A 19,797-nucleotide genomic window follows, 5' to 3' on the forward strand; every position below is an offset into this window, starting at 1 on the left:
GCGATCCCTTGCCTGGGATCAACTCTCCAACCATGGCCTGTGGATTTCAACATCGAGGAGCTCGCAGCTAGGTTAGAGACTGATGTCGGGAAGCTCCAAGCCACACTAGGTTTGACTAACCCCGACCCGGGGTCCGATCGCCCGGCGCGGGGGACTTGAGATCCTCCCAATGCGGGAGCTTGATCACTCCGATGCGGAGGGCTCGACCACCGGCTGCGGGAGCCAAGATTGCCCCGATAACAGAAGGTTCGAGTGCCCCGACCGCGGGAGAACAAAGAAGGGAAGATTGAACTTTTTTCACCTTCCATCACAGTGAGGAATGTGGGGGAGTCGCTGTGGTGAATGTTCATGTTAAAAATTTATTTGGGTGTCTTGTTGCTCTTTATTGGTATGACTGTATGGCAAATCAAATTGTTGCAAAACATACTTGGCTAAAAAAGTACTATTATTATGATTATGATGGGCGGCACGGTAGCACAGCGGTAGAGTTGCTGCTTTACAGCGAATGCAGCGCTGGAGACTCAGGTTCGATCCTGACTACGGGTGCTGCACTGTAAGGAGTTTGTACGTTCTCCCCGTGACCTGCGTGGGTTTTCTCCGAGATCTTCGGTTTCCTCCCACACTCCAAAGACGTACAGGTATGTAGGTTAATTGGCTGGGTAAATGTAAAAATTGTCCCTAGTGGGTGTAGGATAGTGTTAATGTACGGGGGTCGCTGGGCGGCACGGACTTGGTGGGCCGAAAAGGCCTGTTTCCGGCTGTATATATATGATATGATATGATATGACAGGAATTGGTGCTGGGACTTTTGTTATTTTATACATATAACCTGGATGAGAATATAGGTTACCTGGGAAAAAGACTGACCATCTATCCTTTCTATGCCCCTCATGACACCTCAGTTTGCTCATGACACAATAGGTGGTGGAGTCGTAGATAGTGAACAAGGCTGCGCAAGGATAGTGAGGAACATAGAACTACTAGAACATTGGGCAGGGCAGCAACAGATTTAATGTATTTTGGGATGTCAAATGCTGGCAGGACTTTGCAATAAGTGGCAAGGACCTTAGGACTATTGATGTTCAGAGAGACCTTGAGGAGTAAGTTCATAGTTCCCTGAAACTGGCAAAACAGGTGGATAAGGCAAGGAAGAAAACATTTGGCATGCATGTGTTATAGACCAAGGTATTGAGAATTGAGAAAAAGAATTGGAACATTACTTTGGAGATGAACAAAACAGTGGTCAGGCTACATGGTCTGCAGTTCTGATCCACAGGAAGGATGTGGCAGCATTAGAATGTGCAGAAAAGATTCACCAGGATGTTGACTGGAATGGTGGGATTTAATTCTAAGAAGTGATTATATAGGCTGGGTTTGTTCTCACTGGTGGGTAGGAGTCTGAGGTGCAACCTAAGGGCTTATAAAATGATGAGGGGCAGAGCCAGATTACCGAAAGATGCCAATGCAACAGGGTTGTCTTACTGGGTGATTTCAACTTTCCCAATATTGACTGGTAGTGCCATCGGCTGAGACAGGGCAGAATTTGTGAGGTGTATCCAAGAGAGTATCTTGAAACAGCATGTGGATAGTCCAACCCGAGAAGGGAACATACTGGACCTTGCGTTGAGAGATGCACTTGGCCAATGACCAGTGTTTCAGTGGAGGAGCATTTTGGGGATAGTGATCACGATTCTCTAAGTTTTAATGTAATAAAAAAGAACTGCAAATGCTGGTTCATACCAAAGAGAATACACAAAATTCTGGAGTGACTCAGCAGGTCAGGCAGCATCTCTGGAGAAAATGGATAGGCCATGTTTTGGTCAGGACCCTTCTTCAGATTGATTGGGGAAAATAAATTTGAAGCGAAGAAAGATAGGACAAATCAGGGCAACAGATGACCTCAGGTGAGGGGGTTTCCTGATAGGCAGATTGTTGGATTGAGACAGGTGTGAGTCCGAGGGATAGATAGTCGCAAAGTTAAGCTAGTTAATTGACTTTTAGTGGGGAGGGGGAGGGTAGGGGGTAGAGGATGTGCTAATATTTCAATTCAAACATGAACCGGAAATATTACTAATCAGTTATGCAAATGTCAAGATGCTACAAGACTGATGAAGCAATATTGGAAATAACACATTACCTACGGTGACTAAAAAACCCAAGGTGTCACCTTACCCATTCAAATCAGAGCATTCAACTGGAATGTCCTTGTTTCAAACAGAGCTTTCCTTAATTTAGTTCACTGGATTAAGTCAAGTTGGTTTGACTTAACCACTCGGATTAAAAAGTAATTGACCCAAAATATTAGCCCTGTTTGTCTTTGCAATTTCCTGCAAGTTTGTTTCTTTTTTAGATTTCCCAAATCCATGGTAAATAACTTTTATTTCTACAATTATTTTATCAATTACTAAAGCTACTTTCAGTGTATGAAGCCAAATTTCTACCCGACGATTTGAATTTATGGATCACTTAACATAGATTTTTGAAAATGAACTCACGCCTTCATTTTTCATGACAGTGAGAACTATTAGGAGGAAAGATCAATGAACATGGGGTATTAGCTACATGGAGGGGTTAGACAAACTTTGATTGTTTTCTCTAGAACATTGGAGTTTGAGAGGATACCTGATAGAATAAAATAGAACATAGAAAAGTACAGCACAGGCGGCACAGCGGTAGAGATGCTGCCTTACAGCAAATGCAGCCCTGTGTGTAGGATAGAGTTAATATGCGGGGATCGCATGCGACGCAGGCCGAAGGACCTGTTTCCGCGCTGTATCTCTAAACATAGACAGTATGATCAAAAAAAGATTTAAAATAACCAGCTAGAGGATGGCCTCATATAGGATGCGAAAAATGAAATAATATTTGAAAGGGCTTACAATATAATGTGATTTTTCTTCACACTGCCCATTTGATGAGGCATTAATAAAAATTGCTACAAGAATTTCAATTTACACTTTTTCTGGGGCCAATTACAGCAGTGAGTTAACTTTTAAGCTTTTGGAATGTAAACAATGTTAAAATAGTTATTTTTTTAAGGGCATTATTTAACTTAAAATTGGGGAATCACGCAATCAACATATTACCTCTGGAACTCCTAATTTTCTGCAAACCTCCAGAAAATTTTCAACATTTCTTCTGCACTTTGCCATACTCAGTTTAGGCTGGAGAACAGAGAAAACCAGGTCAACATAATGCATTCTTCTTCTATGAAAGAGCACTCAAGATTATAAAATTAATCTACCTTCATATCTGGGTCAACATTACCTGAAGAAATAATGCATTTGAAACAAACTGTAAAAATAAAACTTTTAAAGCACTATTTAAGAAAATTAAGAAACTCCAGATTTGCAGAACTTCAACGTTTTGCATAGCTTTATAATTTTCCAAATTAATAATTTTCTACATACTACTTTAGCAGTTATAAACAATTTTGGTAGTCGTGCATTGCAATTTTTCTTGATAGATTTGCAGTTTGATTTGAAAATAGACATTGGTTGTACTAGCTGAAAAAATTAACCCAAACATGAGGTACTGGAAATTAATCAAGGTTTATAAATAAAAGCAATTTTTACTGCATTGCTTTATTCATAATGTCTGTTTGTGTAGATGTTCATTTTTGAAAGGAAATTCAAGCCTGTTTTTTAGATGATCAGATATCTGTGGCAATGATCAAGGTTTCCACTGCAGGTTTTGATGTCTGGCTGAGATAATAATCATGCACTTTTTTATCTTAATCATTTCCCTTCTATTTAAATAATGTTAAAATGCTGAACAATAAGTAACTCCAGTCATAACTAAATTACATATTTACACACTATATTATTAGGAATGTAATGAAAAGATGACACAATTTAATTTCCACTTTGGAAATCAAAGAAACAAACTATAGGGAAAAATATGCAGAAATATGTTGCTTTCACTTGGATTGAAAAAACAGGAAAAAATTGGAGCCACTTTTATTACAATAAAAGGTCTGTCACAACTTATCCTTAACTTTCACACATCATCTTCCAGCCTTGATAGAATGCACCTCTTTGCAAAATGTGGACCAATGGAGTTTAACTGAGACAAATAATACTGTGGCACATTATGAAATTAGACATTTCTTCTGGTCTTTGAGAAGATTACGATATCTAAAACGGCTCAAGCCTTGAGTGTTACAATTAATGTTCGAGAATTGTGGGAACATTAGTGGGAACTCCCCGTCAGAATTAATGTTCGCCTAAAACTATTAGCAACAAATCCCTAGCTGTGCACCTGAAAGCAGTTTATTTGGCCCTTTATGGTTGCACATAGTCCTAGAATTTATACAAAGTAAGATTCACTTGTGGCATCTGTAACTCAAGCTGTCATATGATTCTGCTTCTTTGTATAATATATCAGATTTTCACATTTCCTATGTGTAAGATGGAAACTTACTGGAGTTAGCCATGATCAATGTGATTAACTTTTCTGCAACCAATTTTCAGGAGGCCTTCGAAGCATAACGGGTTATTTTCAGAATGGCAGGCAGTGACTAGTGGGGTGCCGCAAGGCTCGGTGCTGGGATCCCAGTTATTTACAATATATATTAACGATTTAGACGAGGTGATTAAATGTGACATCTCCAAGTTTGCGGATGCAGGGTGACTTGGATAGGTTGGGCGAGTGGGCAGATGCATGGCAGATACAGTATAATGTGGATAAATGTGAGGTTATCCATTTTGGTGGCAAGAACAGGAAGGCAAATTATTATCTGAATGGTGTCAGATTAGGAAAATGAGAGGTGCAACGAGACTTGGGTGTGTTTTACACCAGTCACTGAAAGGAAGCATGCAGGTACAGCAGGCAGTGAAGAAAGCTAATGGCATGTTGGCCTTCACTGCAAGAGGATTTGAGTTTAGGATCCGAGTTCAAGGAGGTCCTACTGCAGTTGTACAGGGCCTTGGTGAGACCGCACCTAGAGTATTGTGTGCAATTTTGGTCTCCTAATTTGAGGAAAGACATTATTGCTATTGAGGGAGTGCAACGTAGGTTCACCAGGTTAATTTCCGAGATAGCGGGACTGACGCATGATGAAAGAATGGGTCGACTGGGCTTGTATTCACTGGAATTTAGAAGGATGAGAGGGGATCTTATAGAAACATATAAAATTCTTAAAGGATTGGACAGGCTCCCGATATTGGGGGAGTCCAGAACCAGGGGTCGCAATATAAAAATAAGGGATAGGCCATTTAGGACTGAGATGAGGAAAAACTTTTTTTCACCCAGAGAGCTGTGAATCTGTGGGATTCTCTGCCACAGTAGGCAGTGGAGGCCAATCCACTGGATGTTTTCAAGAGAGAGTTAGATTTAGCTTTAGGGCTAAAGGAATCAAGGGATATGGGGAAAAAGCAGGAACAGGATACTGATTTTAGATGATCAGCCATGATCATATTGAATGGTGGTGCTGGCTCAAAGAGCCGAATGGTCTACTCCTGCACCTATTTTTCCTATGTTTCTAAAACGTTTTAGGAAACTCAAGACATAAATCGTTCCCCAAGTGTACTTTAATACACATTGAACAGTTTGCACATATTTAAACTATGAGAAGTTGCAACTAAACCATTCTAATCGCAAATTCAAGTGAAACTAATCCCATTATACAACAAAACGTTAAATCATTAGCAATGTTATCAATCTTGTAAATTTGACTGTACTCGCATTAAGGCTTCTGAAGGACTGACAAAGAACAAGCAACTTAAAATGTTAGTTATGGATTTGTCATATGAGAAGGGCTTAAAAAGGAGAACTTGGTTTAAAGAAATAATCAGAGTGAGAGGTGAGATGGTATTTTAGAAAGACCAACAAATGATGTCAATGGAAGTGTCTTGAGAGCAGTCACTGTTACGGTCGAAGAGGTGCTGTCGGTACTATTGTGTATGAAGGTAGACAGATCTCCAGGACCTGAGCAGATATATCCGATGACATTGTGAGAAACTAGAGGGGAAATTGCGGGAGCCCTAGTTGAAATTTACGAGTCGTCTTTAAATACAGGAGAGATGCCGGAAGACTGGAGGGTGGCAAATATTGTGCCTCTATTCAAGAAGGGCTGCAAGAAAATGCTGGGAACTATAGGCCAGTGAGCTTATCCTCAGTATTTGAAAAGTTACTCGAGAGCATTCTGAGGGATAGTGCAAGGGCTAATTAGGGATAGCCAGCATGGTTTTATACATGGGAGGTCGTGTCTCACAAATCTGATTGAGTTTTTTTTAAGACATGACCAAAAAGGTCGCTGAGGGCAGAGGTGTAGATGTTGTATATAAGGACCAGTAAAGTAGTCAACAAGGCTTCGCATGCCAGGCTGTTCCGGAAGGCTAGATTGCACGGGATCCAAGGAGAGATAGCTGAATGGATAGAAAAGTGGCTTCATGGAATGAAGCAGAGGACGATGGTGGTTGCTTCACGGACTGGAGGCCTGTGACTAGTAGTGTGCCTCAAGATTTGGTGCTGGGCCTGTTACTGTTTGTCATCTATATCAATGATTTGGATGAGAACATACATGCCAAATTAGCAAGTTTGCTGATGATACAAAAGTGGGTGGTTTTGCAGATAATGAAGATAGTTGTGAAAAATTGTAGCAAGATCTTGATCGATTGATTGGCCAGGTGGGCTGAGGAATGGTTGATGGAATTTAATACAGAGAAATGAGGTGTTGCATTTTGAGACATCTAACAAGGGCAGGACCGACACAGTGAATGGTAGGCCTCTAGGTAGTGTTATAGAGCAGAGGGATCTAGGAGTACAGGTGCATGGTTCCTTGAAGGTCGAGTTGCAGATAGTTAAAACGGTCAAAAAGGCTTTTGGCATATTGGCCTTCATCAGTCAGAGTAGTGAGTTTAGAAGTTGGACGGTCATGTTGCAGTTGTAGAAGATGTTGTGAAGGCCGCATTTAGAGTATTCTGTTCAGTTCTGGTCACCACGTTATAGGAAAGGTGGTGTCAAGCTGAAAAGGGTACAGAAAAGATTTACGAGGATGTTGCCAGGATTAGAGGGTCTGATCCATAGGGAGAGGTTGAATAAGCTGGGACTCTATTCCTTGGAGCAGAGGAGGATGAGGGGTGATCTTATAGAGGTGTAGAAAATCTTGAGAGGAAGAGATCGGGTAGATGCACAGATTCTCTTGCCCAGAGTAGGTGAATCAAAACCAGAGGGCATAGGTCTAAGGTGAAGAGGAAACGATTTAATAGGAAACTGAGGGGTAACTTATTTACGCAAAGGGTGGTGGGTGTATGGAACAAACTTCCAGAGGAGATAGTTGAGGCAGGGACTATCCCAAGAAACAGATAGACAGGTACATGGATCGGACAGGTTTGGAGGGATCTGGACCAAACAGGTCCACAGAATAGCAGGACAGCAGGCAGATGGAACTAGTGTAGCTGGGACATGTTGGCCGGTGTGGGTAAGTTGGGCCGAAGGGCCTGTTTCCACACTGTATCACTCTAAGTTATATGGATGGACTAATGAATTTTTAAAAAGGGACATCCGAAATCTTGCAAACAAATTTTTCATAAATGCAAAAATAAGGCAAGATTGGAAATTTTAAATTACCCTAGTAATAACTGGAAATCAGAGTAAAAAGGGCGAAACCTTTTAGTCTGCAAGCAGGATACTTTTTTAGCTAGCAAATATTAACTGAACAAGTTTAAAGTTGTGCAATTCCGAATTAAATATTACAAATATTACAGGTGGGATGGTGGAAAGATAATGATTGGGAGAACATTTGTTTTGGCACTGATGAATTCAGGTACCTTAGGACTGAAAAACTGTAGCTCTGTTGAAAAACTGGATGAACTATCTTTTCCTTTGAACAGAGGAGTCAGACTGAAGACTTATTGAGGTCCCTAACATAGAATAAATTGAATGGGCTATTTCCTCCAGAACAGGCCTCAAAATAAGTATTTAAATAACCAATATAAAGATTGGAAGGGATATAAGGAAAGAAAGAGAATAGTAGGGATTTGGAACTCACTACCTGAAAGGATGATAGAGGCAGAAATCCTCATGGGGAGAAGGCAGGAGAATGAGGCTAGGAGGAAGAGATAGATCAGCCATGATTGGCAGAGCAGACTTGATGGGGTGAATGGCCTAATTCTGCTCCTATCACATGACAATGACGAATATGTACAAGAAGAGCTGCGACTTGCATGGCTACAGATATGGCACTGGAAAGTTAGACTAGGTTAAGCATTTTACCTCGAAACGGCAAAAGGCCAAAAAAAACCCACAAGGACTACGCAGTTTAAGAAGGGGTCTCACCACCAGGTTTCAGGGGTTTACGGTGGAGATAGACAGATTCTTCAACAGTAAGGGTGTCAGGGTTATGGGGAGAAGGCAGGAGAATAGGGTTGCGGGGGAAAGATAGGTCAGCCTTGGCAGAGTAGACTTGATGGGCCGAATGGCCTAATTCTGCTCCTAGAACCTATCAAGACAAGGGTAATCAAGACAAGCATCAACGGTGCTGATCTTGTAAGCAAAATCCTCATCCCATGAAATTACTGAATAAAAATGTGAAACATAAAATATTTTGAGAGAGTAGATCGAGGAAGATTGGCTTAACTGTTTGGCAAATTGGTATCAGCGAGTCATAGACTCTTCAATGAGCACTTAGGGAATATGGAACAAATTTAGAATCCATTATTTGAGCACAAATTATCATCATGGACTGTTTCACCTGAGGCAAAACTAGAATCTCTTGAACAAAATTGGGCAAGGACTTTACTAGGTAAAATATAGAAAGGTAGAGATAATTGGGGATGAGACTGGATATGTCTGATTCTTTATTGATTGTTTATTTTGTAATTTCTGTCTTTCCTGCAGGCAAATTCGGATATCTAGTTGCCTATAAATCTTAAGATAAACATTGCCTTATTTAATTGTTAAATTTAAATAGCTTTATCTGGTTTCCAAGTACTGTATCTCAGTTCTTCAGCCAGATGTTTTTCTTTATTGGGGTGAGTGAGGAAAAAGTTATCACAATTGAATCATGGTCTATTTTAAAGTTCAAATTAACTGTGGTGGAGTTGGTAGGCGAAATGTTCGTTACCTCCAGTAGACTTTAGAGATACAGTGTGGAAACAGGCCTTTCTGCTCACCGAGTCCACGCCGACCAATCAGCCAGTACATTAGCACTATCCTACACACTAGGGACAATTTATAAAAGCCAATAAACCTACACGTCTGTATGTCTTTGAAGTGTGGGTGAAACTCGGAGCACCTGGAGAAAACCTACACTGTCACAGGGAAAACGTACAAACTCCATACAGACAGCACCCATAGTCTGGATAGAACCCAGGACTCTGGCACTGTATTGCAGCAACTCTACCACTGCCCCACTCCGCCACCCTCACAATAAAGAGTGTTGAATAGACTCTGGTTGACTGCCGACGACTAGTGGTGTTCTGCAGTGATCGGTGTTGGGTCCGCTACTTTTCACATTGTATATTAATGGTTTGGATGATCGAATTGATGATATTTGTGGCCAAGTTTTCGGTTGGTACGAAGAAAGGTGGAGGGACTGGTAGCAGGTTCTACATCTAGCCTATCCAATCCTTTAAGAGGGACTGTAGAGGAAGCAGCGAGTCTCCAGAAGGACCTGGATAGGTTAGGAGAGTGGGCAAAGGAGATAGAATACAGTGTAGCAAAGTGTGTGGTCATGCACTTTGGCAGTAGGAATAAGGGTGTAGATTTATTTCTAAATGGGGAGAGGATTCAGAAATTGGAGGTGCAAAGGGACTTAATAAAGATATGCCCTGCACTGGTGCAGGATTCCCAAAAGTTTAATTAGTAAGTTAAATTGGTTGTAAGGAAGGGAAAGGCAATGTTAGCATTCATTTCGAGAGGACTAGAATGTAAAAGCAGGGATATAATACTGAGGCATTACAAGGCACAATCCAGGCACTGGTCAGACTGCATTTTGAGTATTGTGAGCAGCTTTGGATCCGAAATCCGAGGAGGCATATGCTGGCATCCATAGGAGGTTTACAAGAATGATTGGGGTGTGATGCGTGTTTGATGGCTCTGGGCATGTACTTGCTGGTGATTAGAAGGATGAGGGGGGGGGACCTCATTGAAACTTAACGAAAAATGAAAGGCCTGGATAGAGTGGATGTGGAGAAGATGTTTCTTTGTGATGGAGAAGTGGGAGAGTATAGTACCTCAGAATAGAAGGACATAGCTTTAGAAAGGAGGTGAATGGTAGTGAATCTGTGGAATTCTTGCCACGGATGGCAGTGGAAGTCAAGTCTTTGGGTATTTTTAAAGCAGAGATTGACAGGTTCTTGATTCGTATGGGTGTCAAATGTTACAGGGAGAAAGCAGGAGAATGGGTTTGAGAGGGAAAGATAGATCAACCATGATTAGTTGACTGCATAGACACGATGAACCGAATGGCCTAATTCTGCTCTTATGACTTATGAATATATACACTCATGAATAAAAGAGGGGTTAAACTCTGAAAACACAACACTTCAATACCCCCTTAGTTTAAAGAATTCATGTAAAAACAATCAATATATTTTAAATTAATTAGACACATAATTTTAAAGTTGGTGTCAGAAAGGATTGTTGTGAGCTTTACACCAAATAAAATGCTTCGGAAGTGCAGCAGTAAATTAGGGCAATGCAAGCATTGGAAAATAGCCGCAAAGTCATAAGGAAATATGGGAATAAGAAAATCTCCCTCCTTCACGGGATCACAGAAACATTATGATACAAGTCCATCACATACCCAAGATATAAATATTGCTAGAATTAATATGATATATGTCAATTATAACATTTGCATTTACTGTAGATGCACTTACCACTGCTGGTGATGGGACATGAATGCTGGCCACTGATCGTGGACGAATATGATTGGCAAGATGGCACAGTACCACGCCATCCATTAATGCTGCACCTACGTCTTCTGGCAAAATTACTTTTAACCTTAATTCGAGGTTCTGTTTAAGGGGAGAGGAATAGAAATTCACTTAAAGAGCATTTATTTATTTCTCTTTAAGCATAAAACTCATGCAAAAGAAATGAGGTTACTTTCTTACAGAATTTTTCCCAAAAACATTTGGAGTACAGAATGAAAAAATAGATGCAAACCTTAATATTTTTACACATGCTAATTTTCCCTTTCCCAGTTTCATACGGATCGAGTCAAAACCTCATTACAACCCAACAAATAGTTATAAGCAAGCAGAAAACTATAATGAGGAATGCTAGAATTTATTTGAAATAAATTCAATGCATGATGACATGATATTCCGACGAGTGTCCAAATTTTAAATAAAATCATTTTTTGCACAGCGTGTACCGAAATTACGGAGTAGAAACTGCCCTCAGAAAATGCAGTCTTATCCTGGACTAATCCATCGCTCCATGCTGTTTCCCTCCCCCATCTATTAATATTATTTTATCTTCAAATCTTCTGAGCTTTCTTTCCATTACTGTCAAAGAGGCCTGAGTGAATGGATCTACTGCAATCTTTTTAAAATGAAGCAGATGCAAGCAATAAAAGGACTAAGTGGTGGATTAGGTGCAAATCAACCAGCCTGTTTTATCCTGGATAGATTTAGGATTGTTTTTGGAACTGCTGTCATGCAACCAAGTGAGCAGTAGTCAACCTAACTCCTGATATGTGCCTTGAAGCTCTAATCAGTCAAGTGAAACCTTAATGTCAAGGACAGACAATCTCATGCTGTTATTTTTACAAAACAATCATTATGAAATTCAGAGAATACAGATCCTGAAAAATCTCAATCCAAGTATAAACACAACATTTACTGGCAAGTACTATTTAACATGTCTTCACAATGTTGTCCTCAACAACCTTATTAAAAATAAAAATAATCAGCTACATTAGATTTGTTGGACTTTGTGTGGACAGAATATTCCTAGGTGATTTCCCACTTTGATGGATAAAAGTTGCTGCTGTGCCAATTGGTGCCAGCTTTAGAGCAAACTTCTTCCCCACAAGCACTGAGTACTGTTGATCCTCATGAGTACTGCTGCATATCTGTGATAGAGCATTGGAAAGATCAAAGCAATATATCTTTTTTGCTTCAGGTTGGTTCCCCCATGGCATGCTCCTAATCCAAAATATCAGATTTGTCCTTCAGGACTCAAGTCAGTGGCACTGGGCACTTTTAATTATGGATATTAGATTCGAGCTTTGTTATCCCCAGCGCTTTATTTAAATGGTCTCTAGAGTTCTGGTCTATCAGCTCCAGGGAGTAAAAAAGCTTTCCTTTTCCATGTTTGGCCAGATACCCTGAGCTAAAGCTGAACATTAATGGCTCGTTTCTCTGTGTGTCACTTTTGAGTTTAATGTACTGGTTCTTGCAATGGAACAGGAGAAACCTGTGGATTATAAACAAGTCTGTTAAATTGCTGCTCAAATGCCCTTTGGGGTGGCTCTTCCAATTAAGGGAGATTGCAGAAGTTGTCAAGGAGGGTTTGGCATGGGTCAACTGGGCTGGACATATCTTTTATTGCATTAAAGTCTGCTGCATCCCAGTGTAAGGTGGTTTATTCAGGTTTTATATATGATGTAACATATATTATACACGATGCATCTGTGTCCACAACTGCTGTTCCACGCGGCCGCAGGCCACGACATTCTGTGCATTTAGCTACTTGGAGTGATGCCTAATATAATTGGGCTCCAGGTTGTTTCATGGCCTCTAGTAACTCGCCCACTCCGACATCTCAACATCAGTCTCTCGCTGGAGCCGTCTCTGTATTCGGCTCAGAGCTACCAGCGATGACGGGAGCTGTATCTGAACGTGGCCCAGAGCCACTGGTGTTGAGGGGAGCCGCCTGTAAACTCGGCCCTGAACCACCGTGTTGAGGGGAGCCACCCGTAAACTCGGCCCAGAGCCACTGTCTAAACCCGCCTGGAGTGGGTCAAGTCTCACCTCCCGCTTGCCTCTGAAGACCGGGAACCAGAAGGAGTTGGCAACCCTGGCGGATAGACGGCTGGTAGGAGGACTGGTGGGGATCCAACCTCTTCAAGGTCAGCTGCGGGAGGCGACTCCCGAGACACAAAGGCTGAAGGGCTGGAGAGGAGAGGGATGGCTCACTGACGAACCATATGAGGGGGAGATGCAGTCCAGCCAAGCCATGGAGAGGCGTCCGGGCCGCCAAGAACAACGAGGGACCCGGTGCAGGGTGGGGGCAGGGGGGGGGCGGAGAAGTGGGGTGTTCATCAAGAACAAAGAGAGACCATCGGGACTCTCATGATTACTTTGTAACTTTGTCGCCATCAGATGTTGTTGGCGGCTATTTGCATACTTTGTATATTGTATCGAAAAACAAAGAATTTCACTGCACCTAAGTACATGTGACAATAAACTATCATTGAATCATTGAAAATCCTGCTGCAATTTTTGACAACCAACTTCACTATTTACTATACCACGCACTTTAGTCTGAAGAAGGGTCTCAACCCGAAACGACACCCATTCCATCTCTCCTCGATGCTGCCTGACCCGCTGAGTTACTCCAGCATTTTGTGATACCCACTTTAGTGTCATACGCAAACTTACTAATCATGCCTTGTACATTCTCATCCAATTCAGTGAAACAGATAAACAGCCATGAGCCCAGCACCGAATCCTCAGGCACACCACAGGCCTGCAGTTCAAAAAGTAACCTTCCAGCATCATCCTCCGATTCCTTCCATGAAGCCAATTTTCTATCCAGTCAGCTATCTCCTTGGATTTTATACGATCTAACTTTCCAGAGCAGCCGATCATGCGGAACCCTGTCAGATGCATGGCCCATATCCCTCCTATTCATTTATATCCAAATGTATTTTAAACATTGTAATTATCCCCACATCTACAGTTTACCCTCATGGATTGCATCGCACATGCTCCATCCTCTGTGTGAACAATTTGTCGCCCATCCCCCCCCCTCCACCCAAGGTACATTTTAAATCTTCCCCTCACAATACTCCATGTGTGGTCTCACAAACATCATGTCTCCGTAATATGATGTCCCAACACTTGTACTCGGTACCCAGTCCGTTAAAATCAAGCATGCCAAACATCATCTTTACTACCTTGTCTACCGATGTCACCACTTTTAGGGATTTATTCTATTTACTTGTGGACCTTTAGGTCCCTCTGTTATATGACACTATCCACAATGCTGCCCTTGACTGTGCAAGTCCTGCTCTGGTTTAACCTCCCAAAATGCAACACTTGTCAGAATTAAATTCCATCTGCCATTCCTTGACTCACTTTCCAGTTGATTTGCATCCTGTTGTAAACATAATCTTCTTCACTGTTCACTTGGTTGGGTCATTGTCGGTGAGCAGGCTGTGGACTCGCCTCCTAAGTCATCGAATCCACTCCGTGCAGTTTGCTGATTGAGGCTCTGCAATAGCCTGGTGATTGTGCGGTTGGGGTACTTCTAAAGGGCCCACCAGAGGCGACACACGGATCGAATCTGGCCTCCAGTGTCACAGAAAGGCAGTGGAGGACAGCGACAGCATCCCTAGGCCAAGGTAAGACCCTATACTCAAGAATTTGAAACTCGAAGGGCACAAGATGGCGCAGGAAATGTGACAACTCTGTACTGTCAGTGGTCTACTATTTTTACAGCACAATCATTGTACTTTTGAACCTATTGTGCTTAAATATAGAAGATAGACACAAAATGCTGGAGTAACTCAGCAATAAGTATGACTTTACTGAAGTGTATGCAAAACAAAGAATTTCACTGTGTCTAGATACGAGTCACATTAAAGTACATTGAACCATTGAAAGAACAAATGGGCCTGATTCCATGCTGTATAACTCTATAACTTTTCCCAAAAGATTTATTGTAATCTGCAAACTTACCAACTGCCAACTTTCTCATTCAAATCATTAATATAGATGAAGCATTGTGGAACCAGCACTGATCTCTGCCGCACACTACAGGTCATAAGCCTCTAATCTGAAAAAACCCTCTAACTCTCAAAACAAAGCCAATTTTGTATCCAATTGGCGAGCTTACCCTGGATCGATCCTTCTGGATCATCCTACCATATGGGACTTAAAGGCCTTGCTGGAGTCCATAGCAATCATTTGTTTAAGTCTCCTTGCAAAGTTCAGGTAATGAGCACTTTGTTTTCTACAGTATAACTTTGGTTCTTGTACTTGAAACTGTAAATCTTTAGATTAATGTTCAGTAATTAAATGGTTCTACTTGATTGCCTATTTTTGTAACACTGGCTAATTGAAGACATGCTGATAGGAATAGACATGGAGAAATGGTTTCATGTGTTTCACCTGTTTAAGATGCCTAATTTGTTCCAATTCTTCTCTAATGTGTTCCATCTTCCTTCGAATAGTAAATCCCGGATCCATTGATTCAAACTCCTGGCGAGATGGACGCGTGAAAGCTATTAAAAAGAGAAAAAGTTCCAGTCAGCCAAAATCATGGGATGCAGGCAATGACCATAAAAACTATGTACTGGATCACACTTTCCCGAGTCCAGCGTTTCTAAATACTTTGAACGAGTCCCAACCTATTTTATGTGCAACAAATTCAACTGTCTAGAGGCAACAGCAGATTGGCTGCAACTGAGATTGTCAAGAGTGAGGTATAAAAAGAACACCAGGAAGAGTGGCAAATAATTCCACAGATTCACTACCCTCTGATTTAAGAAATTTCTCCTCATCTCCTTCCAAAAAGAAAATCCTTTAACTCTGAGGCTATGACCTCTCGTCCTAGACTCTCCCACTAGTGGAAACATTCTCTCCACATCCACTCTATCCAAGCTTTTGTATGTTTCAATAAAGTTCCCCCTCATTCTTCTAAACTCCAGCGAGTACAGGCCCAGCGCCTACAAACGCTCATCATTGGTTAACCTATTCATTCCTGGGATCATTCTTGGAAGCCTCCTCTGGACCCTTCTTCCTTCCTCAGATATGGCGCCCAAAATTGCTCACAATATTCCAAATGTGGCCTTACCAGCGCCTTATAGAGCCTCAACATTACATTCCTGTTTTTGTATACAAGCCTTTTTGAAATAAATGCTTGCATTGAATTTGCTTTCTTTACTACTGATTTGACTTGTAGATTCACTTTTTGGGAATCCTGCACCAGCACTCACAAGTAACTTTGCACCTCCAATTTCTGGATTCTCACCCCATTTAGAAAATAGTCTACGCTATTATTCCTACTACCAAAATGCATGACTCCACACTTTGCTATACCATATTCCATCTGTCTCTTCTCTGCCCACTCTCCCAACCTGTCCAAGTCCTTCTGCAGTGTTCCTGCTTTCTCTACACTACCTGCCCCTCGACTTATTTTCATATCACCCGCAAACTTTGCCACAATGCCTTCAATCCCCTCGTCCAAATCATTAATATACAACGAGAAGAGTAGCGGCCCCAGCACCAATCCTTGTGGAACTCAACTAGTCACTGGCAGCCAACCAGAAAAAAGCCCCCTTTATTGCCACTCTTTGCCATCCAGCCAACCTGCTATCCATGCTAGTATCTGCCCTTTGATACCGTGGGCTCTCATCTCCCTTAGCAGCCTAAAGTGTGGCACCTTATCAAAGGCTTTGTGAAAATCTAAGTAAACACCATCTGCTAACTCTCCTTTGTCTGTCCTGCTATTTACTTCTTCAACGAATTCCAGCAAATTTGTTAAGACCTCTCCTTCATGAAGCCATGCTGACTTCGGCCTATTTTATCGTGAACTTTTAAGTACTTTGGAACCTCATCCTTGCAAATGGACTCGAGAATCTTACCAACCACTGAAGTCAGACTAACTGGCCTATAGTTCCCACTCTTCTGCCTTGTTCCCCTTTTTAGACAGTGGGGTAATATTGGCAATTTTCCAATCATCTGGGACTGCTCCTGACTCAAGTGTTATTTGAAATATCACTATCAATGTCTCCACAATCTCTACAGCCACCTCCTTCAGAACCCTAGAGTGCAATCTATCCGGTTCAGATGACTTATCCAGCTTCAGCCCTTTCAGCTTCCCAAGCACCTTTTCCCAGTAATAGCCACTTCACTAATTTCCACCCCTGACTCTCTTGAATTTCAGGCACTATGCTGGTGTCTTCCACTGTGAAGACTGATGCAAAAATGTTATTCAACTCCTCTGCCATTTCTTTATTCCCCATTATCACTTCTCCTGCATAATTCTCCAGAAGTTCAACGTCCACTCTTGCCTCTTTCTTGCTCTTTATATAACTGAAGAAACTCTTGCTATCCTTTTTTATATTATTGGCTAGCTTACCTTCGTATTTCACCTTTCCTCCCCGTATTGCCTTTTTAGTTACTTTCTGTTGTTCTTTAAAAGTTTCCCAATCCTCTGTCTTCCCACAAATCTTTGCTAAGTTATAAGCCTTCTCTTTTAATTTTATACTGTCCTTGACTTCCCTTGTCAGCCACGGTCACCTCTTTCTCCCCCTTGAATCTTTCTTCCTCTTTGGAATGCAAAGATCCTGCAAATTCTGGATTATTCCCAGAAATTCCTGCCATTGTTGTTCCTCCGTATGAGAAAGGAGGGGGAGAAGAGAAGAGGGGGAGAAGAGAGGAGGGGGGGGGAGAGAGGAGGGGGGGGAAGAGAGGAGGGGGGGGAAGAGAGGAGGGGGAAGAGGGGAGGGGGAAGAGAGGAGGGGGGAAGAGAGGAGGGGGGAAGAGAGGAGGGGGGAAGAGAGGAGGGGGAAGAGAGGAGGGGGAAGAGAGGAGGGGGGAAGAGAGGAGGGGGGAAGAGAGGAGGGGGGAAGAGAGGAGGGGGAAGAGAGGAGGGGGAAGAGAGGAGGGGGGAAGAGAGGAGGGGGGAAGAGAGGAGGGGGGAAGAGAGGAGGGGGGAAGAGAGGAGGGGGGAAGAGAGGAGGGGGGAAGAGAGGAGGGGGGAAGAGAGGAGGGGGGAAGAGAGGAGGGGAAGAGAGGAGGGGGGAAGAGAGGAGGGGGGAAGAGAGGAGGGGGGAAGAGAGGAGGGGGGAAGAGAGGAGGGGGGAAGAGAGGAGGGGGAAGAGAGGAGGGGGAAGAGAGGAGGGGGAAGAGAGGAGGGGGGAAGAGAGGAGGGGGGAAGAGAGGAGGGGGGAAGAGAGGAGGGGGAAGAGAGGAGGGGGGAAGAGAGGAGGGGGGAAGAGAGGAGGGGGAAGAGAGGAGGGGGAAGAGAGGAGGGGGAAGAGAGGAGGGGGAAGAGAGGAGGGGGAAGAGAGGAGGGGGAAGAGAGGAGGGGGAAGAGAGGAGGGGGAAGAGAGGAGGGGGAAGAGAGGAGGGGGAAGAGAGGAGGGGGAAGAGAGGAGGGGGAAGAGAGGAGGGGGAAGAGAGGAGGGGGAAGAGAGGAGGGGGAAGAGAGGAGGGGGAAGAGAGGAGGGGGAAGAGAGGAGGGGGAAGAGAGGAGGGGGAAGAGAGGAGGGGGAAGAGAGGAGGGGGAAGAGAGGAGGGGGAAGAGAGGAGGGGGAAGAGAGGAGGGGGAAGAGAGGAGGGGGGAAGAGAGGAGGGGGGAAGAGAGGAGGGGGGAAGAGAGGAGGGGGGAAGAGAGGAGGGGGGAAGAGAGGAGGGGGGAAGAGAGGAGGGGGGAAGAGAGGAGGGGGGAAGAGAGGAGGGGGGAAGAGAGGAGGGGGGAAGAGAGGAGGGGGGAAGAGAGGAGGGGGGAAGAGAGGAGGGGGGAAGAGAGGAGGGGGGAAGAGAGGAGGGGGGAAGAGAGGAGGGGGGAAGAGAGGAGGGGGGAAGAGAGGAGGGGGGAAGAGAGGAGGGGGAAGAGAGGAGGGGGGAAGAGAGGAGGGGGGAAGAGAGGAGGGGGAAGAGAGGAGGGGGGAAGAGAGGAGCGGGGAAGAGAAGAGGGGGGAAGAGAGGAGGGGGGAAGAGAGGAGGGGGGAAGAGAGGAGGGGGAGAGAGGAGGGGGAGAGAGGAGGGGGAGAGAGGAGGGGGAGAGAGGAGGGGGAGAGAGGAGGGGGAGAGAGGAGGGGGAGAGAGGAGGGGGAGAGAGGAGGGGGAGAGAGGAGGGGGAGAGAGGAGGGGGAGAGAGGAGGGGGAGAGAGGAGGGGGAGAGAGGAGGGGGAGAGAGGAGGGGGAGAGAGGAGGGGGAGAGAGGAGGGGGAGAGAGGAGGGGGAGAGAGGAGGGGGAGAGAGGAGGGGGAGAGAGGAGGGGGAGAGAGGAGGGGGAGAGAGGAGGGGGAGAGAGGAGGGGGAGAGAGGAGGGGGAGAGAGGAGGGGGAGAGAGGAGGGGGAGAGAGGAGGGGGAGAGAGGAGGGGGAGAGAGGAGGGGGAGAGAGGAGGGGGAGAGAGGAGGGGGAGAGAGGAGGGGGAGAGAGGAGGGGGATGTAACTTGTACACTATATCCTGGGTACTGTTTGGGGACCTGTAAATAACTTCCATTAGGGTCTTTTTACCCTTATAATTCTTCAGCTCTATCCACAAATGACTCTACATCTTCTGATGCTCTGCCACACCTCACTAAGGATTGAATTTAATTCCTAACCAACAGATCTACCCCACCCCTTCTGCCCACCTTTCTGTTATTCCGATATGATGTATAACCCTGAATATTCAGCTCCCAGCTCCGATCCTCCTGCAGCCATGTCTCTGTAATTCGCACATCATACCTACCAATCTCTAAATGTGCTACAAGCTCATCCACTTTGTTTCTTATACTACTCGCATTCAAATACAACACCTTTAATTTGGTATTCACCTCGCTTCTCACACCAGTCCTGATTTTACCCGACCTCACTCTCTTATCTGTTCTTGAACTATCCATCCCATTAATTTGGGAGATAACACTACTCTCCCTTTAACTCCACCCTTACACTTC

At 43.8% G+C, this 19,797-nt stretch overlaps 1 protein-coding gene across 8 annotated transcripts in view; it reads right to left on the minus strand.

Moving 5' to 3' along the window:
- Window positions 1-19,797, minus strand: part of lrch2 (leucine-rich repeats and calponin homology (CH) domain containing 2) — a 107,268-nt gene that overhangs the window by 13,013 nt on the left and 74,458 nt on the right. For all 8 annotated transcript variants that reach the window (XM_078412268.1, XM_078412266.1, XM_078412270.1 and 5 more), the window contains 3 exons: window positions 15,294-15,406; window positions 10,827-10,964; window positions 3,087-3,164 (listed from right to left, as the gene is read on the minus strand). In XM_078412268.1, the coding sequence (XP_078268394.1) occupies window positions 3,087-3,164; window positions 10,827-10,964; window positions 15,294-15,406 (329 nt within the window). The remainder of the gene's footprint in view (window positions 1-3,086; window positions 3,165-10,826; window positions 10,965-15,293; window positions 15,407-19,797) is intronic.

Source organism: Rhinoraja longicauda, chromosome 15 (assembly GCF_053455715.1).
Source record: "Rhinoraja longicauda isolate Sanriku21f chromosome 15, sRhiLon1.1, whole genome shotgun sequence".
NCBI classification, from domain to species: Eukaryota; Metazoa; Chordata; class Chondrichthyes; order Rajiformes; family Arhynchobatidae; genus Rhinoraja; species Rhinoraja longicauda.